Source organism: Lingula anatina, chromosome 10 (assembly GCF_051362555.1).
Source record: "Lingula anatina isolate TDL-2025a chromosome 10, LinAna3.0, whole genome shotgun sequence".
NCBI lineage: Eukaryota > Metazoa > Brachiopoda > Lingulata > Lingulida > Lingulidae > Lingula > Lingula anatina.
The window spans coordinates 9,124,388-9,144,337 of record NC_141776.1 but is presented as its reverse complement, the minus strand read 5'-3'; the positions used below and the strand labels follow the sequence as shown (position 1 = coordinate 9,144,337).

Here is a 19,950-nt window from a genome sequence, read left to right as displayed (position 1 = left end):
AGGGTGGACATATTCATTTCACAAACAATTTTTCTGACCTGTCAAGTATTATGTCAATATTTAAACTTACCCGTCAATTCTCCCCTTTCGTACAAAAATTATAAATTCCCGAACTTCTGACCAGCCTTGGGGTAAAAAGAAAAAGGAAACGACTGTTTACAAAAAGTGGTTTGTTTAATGTTTTCTACGATTGTCTGTCGTCTAATAAAACCAAAATTATTGCGATGATTTTTAATAAATATATACCAACATTGATGACTCAGAGTAGCTGAATCACGAATTATATTTCAAATCGACTAAACTTAAAAGAAAGACACTAATATTCCACCGACTGATCCTTCTGTGATTGTCCGAATAAGTATCTAGTAAACTCGATACACTTGATGATTGATTACAAAGGAAAATGCAAAACTGCCGTGAAATTATCATTTTAAGTACTGTCTTGCAATAAGTCCCTGTGAATGCGTGGAAAATATTTTTCAAAGTTACGTATTGGCGTATGAGCCGGGGTTTGATGGGGGGGGGGGGGGGGGGTAGGCTCCTCCTCCTTCATTTCAACCACGTCAGTCAGAAGACAGGAAGCATAGTCATGGTGTTAAATCAAGAGGTGCAAGACAATACAAAGTCCAGTCTTTCTTTGTATATTACCAACGTTTGGCCCTTCTAATGTTGAACAAGCTGTATATATTTCACATCCTTTCTTATATAACAACCGTCTAAACCCATCCGTTGTCTCAATATCCTGTATCGGAGACAAACGTCTCATGTACTTACCCCCTATACATTTCAGGCTAACAACACTCCTGCACTTGTCATGTTGGACCAGGACTTCAATGACTGTCACACTGACCAGGAAGGGTTGGACTGAGAATAATTATATGCAAAACATGACCAACTGATCATGATGAGTGGTGATCAAGTAGGACCAAAGTGAATGTTACGAAGAAAGGTCTAGAGTGTGGCATGGCTGCCATTCCTTTGAACGCTGCACTTATGTTGCCAAGGAGCATTATCAATACCAGCAGCAGATGTTGTAAGTGATGTGTTTGACATGAGGAATACGCTGTCAGTTTCAGTTATCACGTGGTGCAAAATAAGTCTACTAAAGGTATATCTAAGCAAAATCACGTGAAATCCCAGAGACAGATTTTATTTGTAAAAATTGTTTATTTTAAATTTTAATGTCGCCACCTTTGTGTTCCAGAATTTCTTTTGAAATTTGGTCTTCGTTCAAACATATGTTTAGTGTTTGTGTCTATCACATCACAATTATGATAGTTTTGTTGTCTTCTGAAGATTCTGTTTTATAGCAGATATGATTGTTGGTTTACGCGTACGTAGTTTGCCACTTAAAATACAATTCTCTTTTCCTAAGTGCACATTTCATGTTTACTTTCAGATACCGACTATTCCGCCGCCAGGAGGAGGGGCGTTTGTGTCGCCCTGTGCAAATAGTATCTAGCTCGCAGAAGTTCGTTCATAAGGCTGTTTACAAGATTGATACTTTATATTGAGTATATTTCATCGAGTATATTTTTTGTCGTTGGATTTTAAATTCTATTTCTGTACTTGTATAAATTTGAGAGAATAAAACATGAAAAAGCACAGAGCCAAATTTGTCAAAAAAAATGTATCGCAAGCTAGTTGTGAACTGTATTAGTGACATGAAGTAATTTGCATTTTCCTTTCATGCTCGCTCTGCCTATCTGAGATCGGTGCCGAGGTATCGATTGCTAAAGCTGAAAGTAACTAAAACACTAATTAATGTGAGATATGCATTTTAAATTTTCGAAATCGTTCACACCACTGAATGTGGACAAAACGTTATCAATGAATGTTACGATCAATACGTAACTGGTCAAAAAACAAAAAAGTCACCCATGACAAAATGTTGCAAAGTATAATATTGTGAATGATATTTTGTCAGCCTTTTCCCAACAAATTGAATTTTCCTCGAAAAATTAACAACTAATTTTTCCTACTCACGAATCTTCTGGTTCGGATCATTCAACTGCAATATTCTCTTAGTATTGATCATAAACCGAAAGTATTGGTCGTTTGAGCAGCGTAATTCAAACTTGGACATTTTGAGGACTTTTCTTTGTAACGGCTTGGTTTAAAAGTACCATGTGCATATAGGAATCGTTGCTGATGTAGATTAAAAATATAATTGTCAGTTTTTGATTTCTTTGTGAATATAATATCTCTATGCTGCGATTGTTTGACACCATTCACGCAACAATAAACGTATATCTGCTTTATTATAAAAATGCACTGCATGATTTTCAAAGAGGAGTATAAACTTTTCAGTTCGATACAAACCCCTGACCCCCTGCTTGTGAGCATACAATCATATCAACCGAGCCGCCGACTCAGCTTTCAGTAAGGTCGTTCAAGGGATCCTCTTCTATTAGTTTAAATGACTTCTTTTGATCTTTTTCTGCAAAATTTCGGCAATTTGTTGGGACCCAGAAATGTCAGGAAACGAACCCGCGACTTGCTGACTCCGAGACAAGCGCGCTACCTATTCCCTTACGAGTGCCCCTTGGGTGGGCTTTCTTCTTTTAGTAATCCAAGAAATAATTTTAAAAGACCCCCTCCCCCTGCGAGAGAATTGAATATTCTTTTAAGTGCCCGAATCAGAAACAGAACCCCAGCCTCGAGTTACCTATACTGTGCACTGCAACCGTTACAGAAAACGCAAGGACATTTTGATATATTTGGAATAGGAAAAGCTTTTATTATTAAGACCAAAAATTGATTTCCATTGCTGCAACTAATTCATTTTCAAAGCTTCTACACGTAAAAAGACTTCAAAGTCTTAAAATTACTAAAATTTTAAGTTCAAGTTTGTAAGAGAAAAATAATTAAGTTCTGCAGTGTGATTCACATAAAGGCTAAACAGGTACAATATGAGTTGACAAATAAACTTTCAAAATTTACTGGTTTTAGTATTTGATCTACCTAATAGTATATTATAAAAAGCAAAATGTTTACAATCTCTTAATTTAAAGTACAATTATATCCCTCCCAAAAATATACAATAATAATAAAAATGCCAAAAGGTAAGACAAAAAGAGACCCGCTTAGGACTCAAGCAATTAAGTCTCAAAATGTCCAAAATCTCAAAATGTCACCCCTTAAAAATATCCGCAAGTGTTTTTTAATCTCTTTATCTCTTTATAAACATAAGGTGCTATAAAATATTTCAACAATTAATCTTTTCAAAATAAAGGAGCAAGCTTTTTGTTTTACCAAAAAGTGTCATTGGTCGTTTGTGAATAATTTTTAACATTAAGCCAGCAATTGACATAATCGAACGAATTTTAAACAGTACATCAAAACGCTGAATATGAATAAAATTCCTCTTCTTAAATGATATCAAAAAATGGAAGCATATTATTACATCTTTACTTTGTTTTCTTAAAGTTTATTGCCAATCCCTCACTAATTATTAGCATGCCAGTTGTAACAGGTAAGGTATTAAACGGTCATTCCACAGTACTTTCCCCTTTTTGGAAACTTTGTACTTAAAATTGTTGCTGCCTCTACCATTTCTATCTATAGAGTTTAAAACGGTTAACAACACGAGCATCTGCATGTTATTTTCATAGGACGTCAAGAGAAGGATTGAGTAATGGAGGAAACAACCAGTTACGTGAGGAATATTTACTAGAATGTCCAATGTCAGTTTTAAGCATGCACGCGTCAAAATACCTGCAAATGGATTATAAATATAACAATGGCTAACATATTAATGCATTTGAAATCTTAAACTGAATCCTCTGAAACTAAAATACCCGTATACTTAGTTTCAAGGGTGCCTAAAATCCACATCTTTTCACTCAGCACTGAAGAAGGGACATCTCTTTCTAGAGCGTAGGTTGACTGAGATGCGTGGGGGAGAAGGGAGAGCATGAAGTTGGCGTCTTTTTGTATTCAAAACTAACCATTGCCTGGCAGTTGGAACATCATTTAAACTTTAATGAATTAAGTAAACAGTGAGCGCATTTTTGTTCAACCTATTTCAAAATATATCAGAAGAAAAAAAGCCCAGACCCTCACCCACCCAAAATGGAATACGGTCTGTTTTTATCAGAACAGTTTTTGTAGTATTTGAAGCACACGAACAATATGTGGGGCCTCGATTTGAAACCTGTCAGCTTTTGTGTTTTTAATCTCCAAATACTTTAAAAAATCAATAAAGCTAATAAATTGGCCCTCGATAAGAACTTATTACATCGTATCTTTTAAATTAATTATTATTTAAGATAATTATAAAAAAAGAATCGCATTTCAATGTACTCCATGCTATGGTCTATATTTAAAAATAGCAATTTTTACGAGATTACAAATTCCACCGTATTGTTTGGTTCCATTGCCTCGCTTTCAAAAATTAGAACAGGCGCTCCAAAATCGTAAGACGAAGTTAAAAACTTTATATTGGCCGAGTTCGCCCCACGATAAGAAAATCCTTACAGCATTATCTGCAATTAACCTTCCTACGATTTTTAATGTATTTTGCAACTTCATTTTCAATCTGGCCCATAAAGAATTTTATTAATCAAGAGTGGGGGAGGGGTGAAAAATCCCCATTGGGGCCACATATAACACTATAAATACAATGGGAATCCCCTTAAAATGAAGGTAAAATAAATGTTATTCTAAGGAATTCCGACGGATTTACTTTTTACAACATAAAATCAATAGAACATTTCTAATATAAATTTTCAAAAAGACACCAGAGAGGAAATGAAATAAAATCAACCAGACGGTAAACACCGGCAGGCTTTGTCAATTTCACCAACTTGTTTATTTCAAACAGCGCACTTTTCGCGCATGAGCAGTTGTTTGAAGCCTGTGCTAGTATTTGACAAACCAGACCATACTACGGTGCCTTCTGGAGGGAAAAAAATTGGTCGCCTCTAATGAAACTTATCATATGTTTTAGAATATAATTTTAGATCAAAATCTTTTCAGGGATGTTTCAACGATTTTTTTTTCAAATTGAAAAATTAACTTTGATACACGCACTTTTCACTCATAGTGATATCAGAGTTGGTGTAGGGTGGTTATATTTGTTGGTCATGCATTTTATACAGAGTTATGGGCTTTTAAACAGATTATCAAATGATGAGATAAAGTCATGAATCTGACAAAAAGAGAATCTACAGTTAGTTATCTTTAATTTATGTGTACTCTAATTAATAAAAATTTAATAGCAAACTAACTTAAAATGTTAGTTATATAGCAAGAATCTTGAATTATTTAAAAAGATTCCAACTCTGCGATTTGTTTAATTCCCTCACACAACATAAGGACACTACAGACAACATGAATATCTGTGTGATATGTATAATTTATGGAATCCCAGAAGGGCCAAGTGAAATTGAAAAAAAAATATTACCTTTTTGAAACATTAAGACTAAGACTGCCAAGTTGTACCTTAATGTGAGAGCTGTAGGCTGAATTACGCCCAGGATTTACACATATATTATGGTTATATTACAATATTTTTGTAAGTCATAGGATTGCGTTGCATCCACTATAATCATAGCTACCGGTATAATGTAGCAGACTTGTGTGTTACAGCTACAGAAAGAGTGGGGTGTTCATCAAACTTGATGTCTTGAAAATTAGAGTTATCTTAGCCTATAATAATCTACAGAAATAATATACAGAAACGAATGAAAAAAAACGTTGATCACTGTCAATCTTTGATAAAATTTGGTGAGCTACATGTACATGTCGGTCAAAACTTACATGTAGTGTTGTGACGGAAGGCTCAAAGGTTGGCTCAGTATCCACTTGTTCTCGCAATTTCAAATAAAACTAGTATGCGCACAGAGTCTCCATTAACTTGAAATCACTTGCAATTGGACATTTTGTGGAATATAAATATACCAGCAGACCCGTGGTATGCTGAAACAATATAACCCAGGAGTCTCTTTTGTGAAGTTGCGCAGTCTGGCTCACAACAAAATTATCTAACATTGCAAAACCCATGTTGGACACTTCGTACGTATTTCCCGTTGTTTTTCCAATGCTAAATTTATTTCATGAAATCAAGTGTACATTTCATGTAGGAACTCTTTTCTGTCACACAAGCACAGTTTTTGGCATTAAAGATGCATACAAAGTCAATTTTTTGTCACAAAAACCAACCAAATGCCAGCATATAGTTTCAAGTAGTATAACTAAGATAATTACCAAAAGGCATTGTTTAATTTTACCCGAAAATGATGTTTGAACGGATTTTTCTGCTGGCATTCTAAGCTGTATGTCAATGGGACAGGAAAGTAGGTCACGAAAGTAGGTTAAATTTACAACCAGAAATTAAAAAAAAAGGAGCACTCTAAAGGTCTTTTATGGCTGATCGAGTGATCTATTCAGTTTATCCCTTGGCATGTCGAATTTATTTGAGTCATATAAGAATCTAGTAGAAGTGGTTTACATGTGTTACTGGGAATCCAGCCTCCACCGATGCTCGGTTTGTATGTACCTTTAAAACTCCATATAATGATCGTTGTGAAAACGAAAATGGAGCGACATGACAATTGCGTTTTTGTCCGGTCCCTTTCGAAAGAGCTCAGAAAGAAAATCATTTTTCGGGTCAACTGTCACTTACTTTATACCAGGTTGCTTCCGACTAAATTGTGTCGCTTTTGATTTATATTTCCACCAAAACAAATTTTACGACAGCAAAATGTTTGTATTATTTTCGAAACGAGCGAATTCTTTTACAGTATTGTTTAACACTAAACAAACCCAGTATGTCACAGTTCACTAGGAAAGTAAGATTTTGGATGGTACGGTACATGTTTACATAAGTCGGCGAAAATTAAAATATGCACATAATTGCCTTATTTGTTTTTATGCCGTCATGTTCATTGCAACTGTTTTGGAATTTTACGCCGTGCATACCATTTTTAAATGATAAGAAGATTATCGTGAAGAATGAAATGTGGATTTTCCTGAGTCTCTTAGTAAAAAATGTATATCAGAGTAATTTTTGTTGGCTTTTAGGATTGAAATCAGTTCTTATAATAAGCCCGGGTTGACTAAACGTAGCACTATTTTTTCGGGACTCCAGCCATATTCAAAGCTTTTGATTAAAATCAGTTCTTATAATAAGTCAGGGTTGACTCGGAAACTATGCAGTGCTCGCAGGCGCCCGACGTGGGGCAGTTTTGCGCGACACAGATACATTGTAAATGGGTAATTCATAAATTTTTGAAGATGGTTAGCAAAATCTTTTTAACATGAAATTAGTACTGTAAAGTGTGTGTGTGTGTGTGTGTGTGTGTGTGTGTATTTCACGTGGCTGAATTTAATGCCCTACAGCTGCGATCATTTTAACGATACAAGAATTTAAATTCAAGTGTCCAAAACGGGTACTGCGCGAGTGTCCAGGTGTCCAGGGCCCCGTATCTCGAAAGCATCGCGTATTGCGAATAGCTATATCAAATAGAGGCTACAATGTATTATATGGGACGAGTATGGGCGAGTTATGGAATCGAGACTCTTGCGCACGGTCGCAATGCGCGATGCTTTCGAGATACGGGGCCAGAGTAACTACTAATACATCGTGCGTGAGGCGCTTGTATTACATTCTACAAATGGCTGCCTATGTGTTATCATATACGGTTATGTATTTTCTTGATGTGTGACAAATTTCACATTTATTTAGCAACCCACTTCTAAGCAAGAATAGAAAAAGTGTCAAAATTGTTCCAAAATGGGTCCCGCTACTTTTTATATTTGTCTTTCCTCCTATGTATATAAAAAAAGTAACATTCTTTGTGGCATATTCTATATTTTCACTAAAATTATACTGTATCCGGTCCAGTTCAAGCAGTCCGTTGCATCTAACTAACGAAAAAAGTGGTAACAAAACGCGAGACGTTCACAGCATATAATGTGGTCCCCTGAAGATTGAGCAACAAATCTAGCGTGAACTCTAGAGAACACATTCGAGGGGGCCGACAGTGAAATGGATTTCCTCACCGGAACTTCCGGTATCTCCTCCGTGAAGCTGAGACACGGGCAGCTTGGATGTGTCGGTGACGTAGCCCTCGTCCTCTCTCCAGTTGCCGTCGTTAGTGTTACAGTTGCAAAGCCCCAGATCTATAAAGAAACATCTATATTACTCTGTCATCTGCCGTGCATGCTTTGATGGCCCTGTTTATATATAAATTAAAGCTATATTCTTTCTTACCATATTTCAGAGCGCTGTGTTAATTAATACTTTAGATTCCAGCCAACATCAAAGCTTTTGATGAAGCATTAAGTTTTGTTCCTGTTGTATAAGACTGGGTTCCCATACTTAGATCGAACTAACAGGATCGATCTATCTCCAAGGGGTTTTTCCCTAAATTGGTATCAGCTTAAGCTGCTTAAATGTCTGGCGCTCCTACTGAAGCTGCTAAACGATAATTAATTACCCTCTAGAAGCTTTAGTAGGCGCGACAGACATCTAAGCCGCTTAAGTTGATTGCAATTTAGCGAGAATCACCATGGAGATAGATCAATCCACAGTTAGTACGATAGGGACTGGGAATGATCCCTAATTGATTTGCACTTAAGTCCCCCTGACCGCTGTAGGGACCCTGGTGACTAGAAATACCATGTAATCCTACAGGAAATGATAAGTTGGAAGTGCGACGAACAACAACACAGTAAAAGGCCACAAAACGGATACTTTGTCACAGGCCCGTAGTGACCAAGGGAGGGGGATTCTTTTTCTGACAAAGTGGACCTCTTACTTAAACTCTCGTATACCTACCGGTAGATCGACTATTTTTCCAGAAAAAGGGCGGTCCCGGATCTTATAAAAATATCTGCTCATCACAATTCTAGGTGGCATATTAAGGGAAAAAATACTTGTAAAAAGCGAGTAAGCGAGATGCTGCTATTAACACTCCAGACAGTTTGAACCAAACTACTATCATGGCCAAAATTGGTACTATGTCCAAGCTACTATAAAGCCCTTGCCCGTGACGTCATAAATAGCTGCTCTGCCTGGTTGACAGGCAAGAAGAGCCCATGTGTCAGGAATAGCATACTGGTAGGCTACATCTCTGTGTTCGTTGAAATTTCGCCTATATTTTATGGCACAGCCAACTGCAGCTCATTTAGTAAACAGAAATAATCCTTTCCGAACATACAAACTAATATGCCTTTTCAACAGAAGAATAAATTACATTTTTCTTACTCGAGTTAACCATTTTTAATATGACGTAGGATGTGCAGCATTGATCATTGACACTATCAGGACTTCAACGTTGACAGAAGAGATGTTTTGCACCTCTACATGTATTACATTATCATTCAGAGAGGAAAACAAAAGAGGAAATCAACGACAGAATAGGGCGATAAAAGAACGTAGTTATTCTTACGGCTCATTAATACCTATGCGAAAGTCCTGTACTCTCGTTAATCTGCCGAACACACTGAAAGTAATTAATGTGTGGGTTTCACAGTACAGGTACAATAACAATAATTTTCTAAAATGGGTCCCGCGACTTTTTATATTTGTATTTCCTCCTATGTATAAAAAAGCAACATTCTGCAAAAAAAAAAAAAAAAAAAAAAAAAATTGCGGTTCCCAGCGCTTAATTGGCTATCATACGGACTTGACATTTAATATGGAATATTTTTTCCGAGATACTTTCGTCAGTTTTTTCCTATTTTGCTGACTGATAAATGAAAATAAGGATTAAAATAGTGTTTTAATACTTTTAAATTATATCTTTGATGTCATGGTGACATCAGTTCATTGATTGGAAACGACAGTGAAGCAAACAGAAATACATTGCCTATTCTATGTCATACGACATCCATTAAAAGAGATATTTTGGATCTCCATATTTTCCAAATGATCGTCTGTAAAAGAGTTACACGCTCCACAAAAGACCCCCATGTCAGTTTTTAGTCACAGTAAGGGTCGCTGTTACACCTGGCCTCTTCTGACCGTTACCAGCGCTCTCAAGCGGCAAGGCATTCCTTGGGGTAGGTTTTTAGGGTTCAGTCTGGAATAATATTCCAGTCGTCGGTCAAAAATTGTCCAATTTGGTCCAGTTTTGTTGTAGGGCATGTAGGCAGTTGATTCGGCGAGTAATGGCCTACCCACATATTGTCTATGTGGTTCAAATGTGGTGATTTTGATGACCAGCGTAGCTGCTCATTCCCTTGGTTCCCTTCCTTTATTTGATCTGGTTCAGGTTTTCGTCGTTGACTACCATTGGTGTTTTGGCACCAATGTGTTATCCACTCCAAATACTGACGCTGTCAATGACCCTTGTCACTTTAGACCCGGCACATGCTTCGTCGTAGGCCCTTTCTGGATGTCTGTAAACTGTGTTTTGTCTAATTGGGCGGTACAGGTGAAATCTGACCTCAATAAAGAAAGCCACGCGGTTTCAGTGTTCTACCCAGAAACGGTCATGGCCCCCAATTCAGTAGATAAACAGACCACGATGTTTTGCTGTTTACAGTGGGTGCCTCGGAGGTCGTTTGGCATTCTAACCTGCTAAAACCAGTTTGGTGTGTTCGCTAAGGCCATTCTGCCACAGATTAACAAATTTGTAATGCACTACTTAGCTCATTTTACGCACTGCAAAACTGACCGCTTGCATGCAAAATTTCAAATTCTTCTATGCAGTAGTTGCCGACATATGGATACTTTTTTGACAGAACCAAGCTTATCCTAAGCCAAGCTTTGACCAGCCCAAAGGGACACTACCCAATTAAATCACTGCATATTACATAATGTAGCTGCGCTACATACATGAAAGTCAGTTAATTGGTAGCGACACACCTGACTACACACTTCTCCATTAACATATCTTATATGGGATCGGAGTTTTTTGAAAAAAGAACGCATTTTTACCTAGGCATACCTTCAAAACTGAAATATTCCATATTAAATGTCAAGTCTGTAGTATCTAAATCGTAATTTGAACTTAGAAACGAACCACTGTTTAAGTTGCTGCATAAAGTCGTCTTTTGGGTAAACCTTTTAACTCTCTTATCTACATGTACAGTTTCATCAAGCACCAGAGATAGGCGGTACAGCTAGACTCTGAGGTAATATTCGGCTATAGCCCTATCAACCCGAGACTAGGGTACGCACACATGCTTGAAAGCAGCGGTAACATTCCACATTTTATGCTGTTATAAAAACTATCGAAAAATATTATTTAGCAAAACACTGCTATCCTTGGAAATAAAACAATCAAAACTCACTGGAGGAAACACAGGTATTATCAAGAGCGCATGCGCAGCCCCATCCGTTCGGATTTCCTCCGCCCCAGTAGAGCATCCTCTCACCATCGCGAGAACTCCAGTAGATGTTGTGCCCTGCCTCTGTTAGCGACCCAAAAAAGTACGTCCCAATACACCTCACTTTCAAATACTGTTTACAGCTCGTTGATGCGTTAATAACACTGAGCATCTGTGCCATGGACAACTCTGAGAAATAAGAAAATTAGAAGGAAAACCAAATAATTTGATATTAGCTAAGGTATTTTTGCATCAAATTTGAATTTGTTTTATCATGTTTTAATACAAAGGCGTTTTTTTACTTTGATATGATACGTTTTAAATATCTAGATACCTTTTTAAATGCTTGTAGATAAGAATAAATGAAAATATCTGATATTACGCAAAGAGTTTTAAAAGTCTCTCACCGTAAACAACGTCAGTCTGGAAGGAGGCATTTGGCTCATACCCGTCTACGGTGACCGAGGCCTTGTTATGGTATATTTTGGCAACAGGTGGATTCTCTTGGAAGTCGCAGTAGACTGGGAAGGGGTCCAGACCGGTGTACGGGCCGTCTGGGTCGATCACGTGACTGCCACTGACTGTGCTGCCGTACACGCGATTCCAGTCTAGACACGACTGTGGTGCTGTGAAAATAATACCACACGATTTCTATAAAAGTAATGATCTATCTGTCGCAATTTTTCCCAGTAAACTCGTCAAGTTCGGATCACGTGGTCAGCACGTTGCTACCACGTTATAACGTTATAGCAACGGATTAACCACGTGGTACCAATGTGACGTGTTTGCTGGGTGGTTTAGAGAGATAAACAGGTGAACAGTACGTACATCTATCTCCTCTGTATTAATGCTCATAAAAGTACGGAAATGTATTTTTTAAGTGTATATAATAATTCATTGTTGATAAAAATAGTAATTGTAAAATATTTCCTAAGTGACTATGTACATTGTATGACAATGCAATTTTAGAATAAAACTCAGGTAGCCAGAAAGCCTCCAATATAACAAAAAGACTTGGAAGTGTTGATAAAAGACCCAGACGGGATGAAAAAAACAAAAGAACAAATCTTCAGTTCTTTTGTCTTCAGTATAATTATGTATTTCTCATTTTGAGGACTGGCTCGTCTGTTCCCTGGGCCTGAACTGATGCTAACTTAAACTGGCCATCAATCATGATAAATTATAAACTAGATTCGTTTAAATGTTTCCTGATCGATATTAGACTGAACTGACCACTTAATGCACTGTCATCCATAATGGGATATGATACATTGGAGTGTGCGATACGTCCTGTATATACACACTGTGTTTTTTATCACCCTGGCTAGCTTTTCAAGAGAATATTTTGCGATTGTACCTTTACACAGATCGCAAAAGTCCTTGCAAGTACACGCATATGTTTTTTTTTAATGCTAATGTTCGACCTACCAATGCTCGCCTCCAGATACGTAGTACCAGCAGTCTGGACAACAGTGTTCGCGGCGCTCCTTTGCTCTGACAGCAATACGCATGATCGTCGGTCCTCTTGGAAGTTCACTGCCTTGCATACGTCCCAACCGGCTCTAAAAGCAATACACGGTGAACCAGTGATTAACCCCCATCAGTTGACCTTGCATGTCTGCATTTTATATTATTTATTTATTTATTTATTTATTTATTTATTTATTTGCCACCTCAGAGAAGTGAGTACATACACATAAAACTACATATCAAAAAAGGGCCAAGACTAAGATTGTTATGCTTCCACATGAAATATTCTGAAATAAAGGAAGATTTGTCAAATATGGCATAGTTTTGCACCTTTGAAAGGTAAGCATTTTGCTAGTGTGATTAGCTAAGAATGAATATCAAAATTTCAAAACAGTGCGGTTTGCAATTGTTTGCAATTGTACAAATGACATCAATCACGTATTCAAAAATCTAATAATTTGACTTGATTTTTTAAACCTTAAGTATGACTGTATAAACTGACAAAAGTTATCAAAAGGTGACATGTATTTAAAACATTTCCAAATTTTCAGCAGGGATCTATGGAAAGTTTTTTCACTGCAATACGCAGCTGGTATAACTGTCCTGGGAGCTTTACCTAGCTCTTGTAGTGCTTATATCTTTTGAACGTATTCAGGGCACAGACCGTGATCACTAGATACCGCCAATGGATTTTTGGATTTTTGGAATTAGGATTTTTCATGTGAACTTTTAACTGGATTTCAATTTATGACAAAAATATGCATGCCAATGGGGAACAAGGCCTACTCCTATGTTTCGAAAATCTTTCTCCAATTCAAAAATAACAACACGGGGAACCATGAAAAGAGATTTTAAATTTCCATCAAAATATCTCCACAATTCAGTAAACTACTTTGTCTTCTTGCAATTACTTCTCCACCGCAACTACATCTCTACTTCCAATCTCTTTTAAGTGCATTCTTAAAAATAATCTGAATGCAGAAAAGCGCTGAATGCAACCAACGCTCTATAGAATAAAAAGAAGAAAAAAAAACGCTTAACAGAGCGAGAGTTGGGTGCTTGTTTTAGAGCAAAAAAAAGAACAGCTATCATTGCTTCTTCATGGTCATAAATATTTAACCATTTGATAGAATGAAATTATCTTTGTTACCGTATCTAGATTCATACTTGACAAATATGAAAATACTTGAACAGTACCACTTTTTTCTTTTCTTAAATTAATTTAATTCAAATTGTATTTATTTTTGTGTGTATATTTGTGTATATTTTTGTGTGTATGTATAATATTTTGGATATATTTTCTTCCTTAATACATCAATGTTATTTGTTGTTAATCAGAATTATGCTCATTTAGTTTTGACTGTTTCCATTCTTTTCTAGATGTTTTTTCCTTTTTTGTTGATACCAACTTATATATAATTTATATTGTAATGCAGAAGCGACTTAAATCGTTTTCGATCTCTTGAATTTATCTTGTTTTATAAAAACTGAAAAGCGTGAATATGCAATGTTTGCTATTAAATATGACGATGTGCAATGTTGTACAGAATCATCTAAAATTCACAATTATAAATAAATAAATAAATAAATAAATAAATAAATAAATAAATAAATAAAACCATTTGATAGGTATATTCCCTTACCCGAGGCATTCCCCACTACAGGTCACAAGCGTCATGTGCCGCCCACTGTGTGTGACTGCTGTTAAAGAGCCGCCATCCGATAACTCGTAATCTCTGAACATCTTGAAAGTTGCTACTTTGCTGGCAGACATTGTGAAGGCCAACGGAATAAGGGAACAGAAAAATATGAAAACTGCGTTCAAAAGGACTGCCATGCTTTACTGTTGATGCGTTTAATGTTTGAAGTGTTTCGTCGACAGTCTAATTTATCCTCTAGTATGTTTAAGTCGTCTCTCTGCTTTCCATTAACCAATTAAAGCAAATGAACTTACGTAAGACCGGTTCAGCTTAACAGATCACTACACGTAGTTATACACAGTGAAATTGGAATAGCACTTAGAGGCCACAACCCATACATCAGCTACTCAATATTTCATGGGATGCAGACCGAGTGAAAGGACACAATGGGACATCAGTGCTCAGGGGGAGATACAAATGGTCTTTGTGAAATAAGAGATTTCACATTTCAGAGCGCTTATATGTCGTTTTAATTGATCGTTCGACTGTCAACTGCGTGGAATTCACTTTAATCAGTTATCCAAATGGATAGGAAGCATAAGTTTTGTCAGCTAATTGTCATTTTGTACGATGTATGCTATTACTAATGCATCTTTTGCTTGATAATAGCTGCATTAAAAACAGACACCAAAGTACAATAAAATTAAAGCAGACAACAAAATCACAGACGGATGTTTCCGCCAATTTTTACTTGATTAAACTGGCTTAGACGACATTTCTTGGACTTGTCTGGCTTTAAACAAACGCTTGGAATTCTGTGCTTGTCAACAATATCGATCACCTTGGTGCAAGCAATACCGTTATCATTTGTTTTGCAAGATTAGATCGATTCCCTGGGGTTTGCATTGAGGTTTGCATTGTGAAGGAATTGCTTACTGTACACAATACAATTTTCAAGATGCATTCGCTTTTAACTAATTGGTTACCGTACTCACTGAACACAAAAACATAATGCACGGAGTTGTGCTTTAATGTATTCCTCGTTCATTCCTCGCTCATAATGATATCTTAATTCTGAAACCTTCCACACATGATGCAGACTATGTATTTGTGACACTTAAGCCTTAAAGGTCTACTAAATAATTTGGCCACGTTGGTGCCAAAGCGTTATTATGATATCAAACTCAAAACCTTGGTTTCTGATTGCGCCCCTGCAACAATCACACACACACGCGCGCGCGCGCGCGCGCTCGCACGCATGCACACGCACACATGCACTTACTCGCCTAGGACATGATTCCTGCATGTTTGTATCATACAAAATCCAATAATGAGACGACATTGATTTTGATCGTGAAAATTTAATTTGTCCAAATACTCGCACAACTTCCAGAAGAGCTGGGATGCATCAGTCACGCCTCCGTATTTTCTGCTAAATATCACAACAAATGCTATGACAGTACAGGATTTATTGATATAGATTATGTCAAATGAGGGTAACTATCGGTCAGTGAACTAATAATTTTCACATGTATACTGTGTCTGCTGTTCTATGTTATAACATTGATCACAAATATTCTTTAGAGAGTCGGAAAGACTTTCCGAAAGCCATTCTAGAAATGAATCACTGAACAGTAAAATGCGTATTTAAAAAGCAATTTCACACGAACGGAACGTGCAGATATTTCACAATGCCGGTTGTTAAGGGTATAAACAAAGGACAAACGCTGGTTGACAGCTGATTTACTTTAGTGATATCACGATAACGCTGAAAGTCGTTAGTCTAATGTATCAAATCGGATACCAAAACCCAGCTTACAGTCAGTAGACCGCATTCACAACGATTTGAGCCAGGCTTTACAAATCCTGGGACTAAATATGGTAGACGTACATGAAAGGAAAACCGCCTAATCTTTTAATAGTCTCTCCGCCTCTCACACGCCTCCCCACACGTCGTCCCTGCGGGGTACAGTCATTAAATCTCGGCTCCGTTCGCCATGTAGAAGATTTAATGATTTAATGATGGGTTTAATGACTGTACCATGGCCAGAAATGTGCAGCATTGACGCGATACGCGAGGGCGCAACAGTAGGGCTTCACGTGACTCAACTAACCAATCACAGCACAAGAATGGCATCGCACACTGACTCTGTGATAAGTGCTCAGCCCATTGTCAAGTAGTGTTAGTTCATGGTAACAAGTGTCTGATATGTGCAGAGAAGTTTATTATTATAATATATATTGTTCTTATTGTTACATTATTAAATCTAACTCTGTATCCAAGTAGTAACTATAATGTAGGCCTACTAAGTCAGGTACTGATGGTGTACAGAGGTCATATATTCCAAAATAAGCCATTACCACTGATTTATAACTTTCATTTTTGTTTAATATGTTATTTATGAAAGAGTTCATGAAAGATTATTTTAATTTGTTAAATCGTGATCTTATTCTTTTTATATTCAAATAATTGAATACTGTGGGTAAAATTGGTCTTCCACTTCTTATTTGCATTTTTCCTTTACTACAAGATTATTTTGGAACAGTTGCAGCATTAAAAATTTAAATAAATAGCAATCTGAAATAAGAATTTTGCATAATTATTAAATGATGATAGGGATTTTGGATTTAGAGATTAGTTAAATACTGAGTAGTGATATGGTCAGTCAATTTATGTAGAATCTGACAATATGATTGAAAATAGTGATTGAATTCTTGGCCTTGCACTGAGCAGTTTTACATTTGTGCCAAGTGCTCTTTTTGGACTCCATTGTACAGTGGTAAAAAATCTTCAATTGCCATGAAATTTTTTAATCAGACTCTGTATGTTACTGCTATCAGCTGGTGCTATCGGCAACGAATTAATTTCCCTTTGTTTCTGAGTGAATCAACCGTCTAAAATCACTATTACTGAAAATATTTGCGCTTTGCTGAGGGTAGTCTAGGCAATATACGGCAAACTTCTTAGTACGTGTGTACAACAGAATTTTTTTAAAAACCCTAGCGATATTTGGTCAGGAGTTGCTTGAAGCATAGCACAGCGTTGCTGTCTATCGGCATCAGGCCGTTAGTTTGTCAATTCTCACGAATTACCCACGAATCGCGAACCCATTCATTTTCCTGTGGCAATCTAGCAACTCATTAAAAATGCACGCATGCGCAGTGGGCTAGGCGTGACGTCATGCAGTGCATTTCTGGGGATGACCCCGCAGGGACAACGTGTGGGGAGGCGTGTGAGAGGCGGAGAGACTTCTTAAAGATTAGGCGGTTTTCCTTTCATGTACGTCCGCCATAGTCCCAGGATTTGTAAAGCCTGGCTCAAATCGTTGTGAATGCGGTCTTAGGAATACAAGCTAACCTATCGGTCTTCAAATGGTCAAGCCTCAATCTTAACGTGTGCGTGGCCCTGAGGTTTGCAGCATGTTTAATTTTCGGTCCACAAAACAACAACAATAACAACAGCAACAATAATAATAATATATTCCATGTAGTAACAACAATGTGTGGTACAGAGGTTATTTACTTAAGGTAGATCCTGGAGAAAAAAGGGTTGATGACGAGAATGATCGGTAAACGTAGTCTATGTTTCAAGGATTTTTGTTAGTTGTGTTGTTGTTTTTCCTTGCATAACATGTACGTGTTGTGGTGGTTCTAGACTTTTTACACTGTTGTTCAATTGACCATGCAGTTTCTAATCTCGAGGTTTTTTATCTATTGCTGTCCTTAAAAACTACTTCTGCTATCATAGTAAAAAAAAAGCGTTATAGCATTCAACCACACACGTAGTTCGATATTAGTCTTGGGTCCAGCAGGTATCACGTTGTTGGGTTGGGTGCCACGCACAATGTTTATTTGGGAGTTATCGGTCTTAAGCGGGAAGTGAGAGCCACACTACATGTACACCAACTACATGTATATGATTTTTTCCCTTTTACCTTTGATGATTCAAACTTTGTACAGACTTCATGGCAGACGAAACACTTGCTTTATATTAGTTTGTGTGGGACCCCCCCCCCCTTTCCTATAGGCCTATGAAAGCCATTCCTGGAGTTGATGTGTAAGATAGGAAAGATATATTGTCATCTATGAAACCATCTAGTTTACCCATGCACGAAGCAAACAGCATATTTAAATGCTTATATTGTTTTAATCTTACTATGTTTTTAACTTCTTTTGTGCAAAATATGTCCATGCGTTTGCAGACATTCGTTAATTGAAAATGCTATAATCGAATTTTATAGAAAAACCAAACAAGGCAGCAAAGCTGTCAAATGTACAGACAAAAAGCAGACAATAACAATGCACAAAATAGGCCACTGTCAATTCTGATGCAAAAGTACATTATGCCTAACTGCAAATTCAACATCAAATTTTAATTATGCTCAACAGGTAATACCAATGTAAGTGAAATGTGTAACAAGCGTAAGGCTTCAGGCCCATGGGAGTACTAGGTCACACTTTGAAAATGCCAGAATGAGAAAAATGAAAATTTCACATAAAACTGCTTAAATTCAATAATAAATGATAACCCATTTGAGCTGGCTTTCTTATTTGAACTGCATGCCAATCCTACAAATCATACTTGTAAGTTGAAAATAATAATAAGTAACACAGTTTTCTTTTCATAATGTTTGTAGTAGCAGTGCAAAAAGATTTTTGTCAATTTTGATGTAACATTACATAATAAATTACAGAATAATTATCACCAATTTTTTATTATTGACTATAAATAGCATGGACATGTAGAAAATTTGATTACCATTTGGCTTCATGTCCATGGGAGCTTCGAGTCCCACAATGAATATGCCAACATGATAAAAATAAATATATCTCTAAAAAGAAGCCAATTAGACTGCTTTTCCAACTCAGGCTGCATTTTAGTCCTTTGTTTCTTTTTTGAAAGTTTGACAATCATAAGTAGCGTGGTTTTCCCATAATGGTCATCATGGCAGCAGCACCCAAAATTGTGTTTTCTTCTATTTTAATGCAATATTACATAATGCTTGACAGCATATAACCATCAGTTTTTAATAATAAAAGATCCATATCATGGATTTTCAGAAAATGTGACTAGCATGGGTCTTAGAGCCCGTGGAGGTTCTAAGTCACACCTTGAAAATGCCAATATGTGAAAAATTAAATTTTCACAAAAGACTGATTAACTGCCAGAAAAATTTACCAAATAGACTACATTGCCCACTGAAGCTTTATTTAAGTCCCATGTTTCTTCCTGTAAGTTTGAGAACAGAAAGTGACATGGTTTTCCTTAAATGGTCATCATGAGGGCAGTGTCCAAAATAGGGGTTTCTTCAAATTTTGATGCAATATTACATAATGTTTAACAGGATAATAACCATCAATTTTTAATAATAAAATATTAATATCATGGATATTCAGAAAATGTGCCTAGCAAAGGTCTTCAGGCCCATGGAACTTCAAAGTCACACCTTGAAAATGCCAAAATGTAGACAAGACAGCACTGTCCTGAAATGTGTTTTTTTTCCATTTTTAACAATTTTTTTACATATAACAAAATTAACAATTTACTGCCATTTTT

General features: G+C 36.7%; 1 protein-coding gene across 2 annotated transcripts; it reads right to left on the bottom strand.

Moving 5' to 3' along the window:
- Positions 1–2,711: 2,711 nt before the first annotated feature.
- On the bottom strand, positions 2,712–16,210 carry LOC106160164 (contactin-associated protein 1-like). Of its 2 annotated transcripts, XM_086998074.1 has the most exons (5): positions 14,397–16,210; positions 12,712–12,845; positions 11,691–11,909; positions 11,248–11,472; positions 2,712–8,127 (listed from the first exon to the last, which is right to left on the bottom strand). In XM_086998074.1, exons 1-5 carry the CDS (start codon positions 14,588–14,590, stop codon positions 7,961–7,963), a joined length of 939 nt encoding a protein of 312 aa, XP_086854200.1. In that variant the 5' UTR covers positions 14,591–16,210; the 3' UTR covers positions 2,712–7,960. The 2 variants fall into 2 exon arrangements, with proteins under 2 accessions (XP_086854200.1, XP_086854201.1); XM_086998075.1 differs by lacking the exon at positions 11,248–11,472.
- Between the last annotated feature and the right edge of the window lie 3,740 nt (positions 16,211–19,950).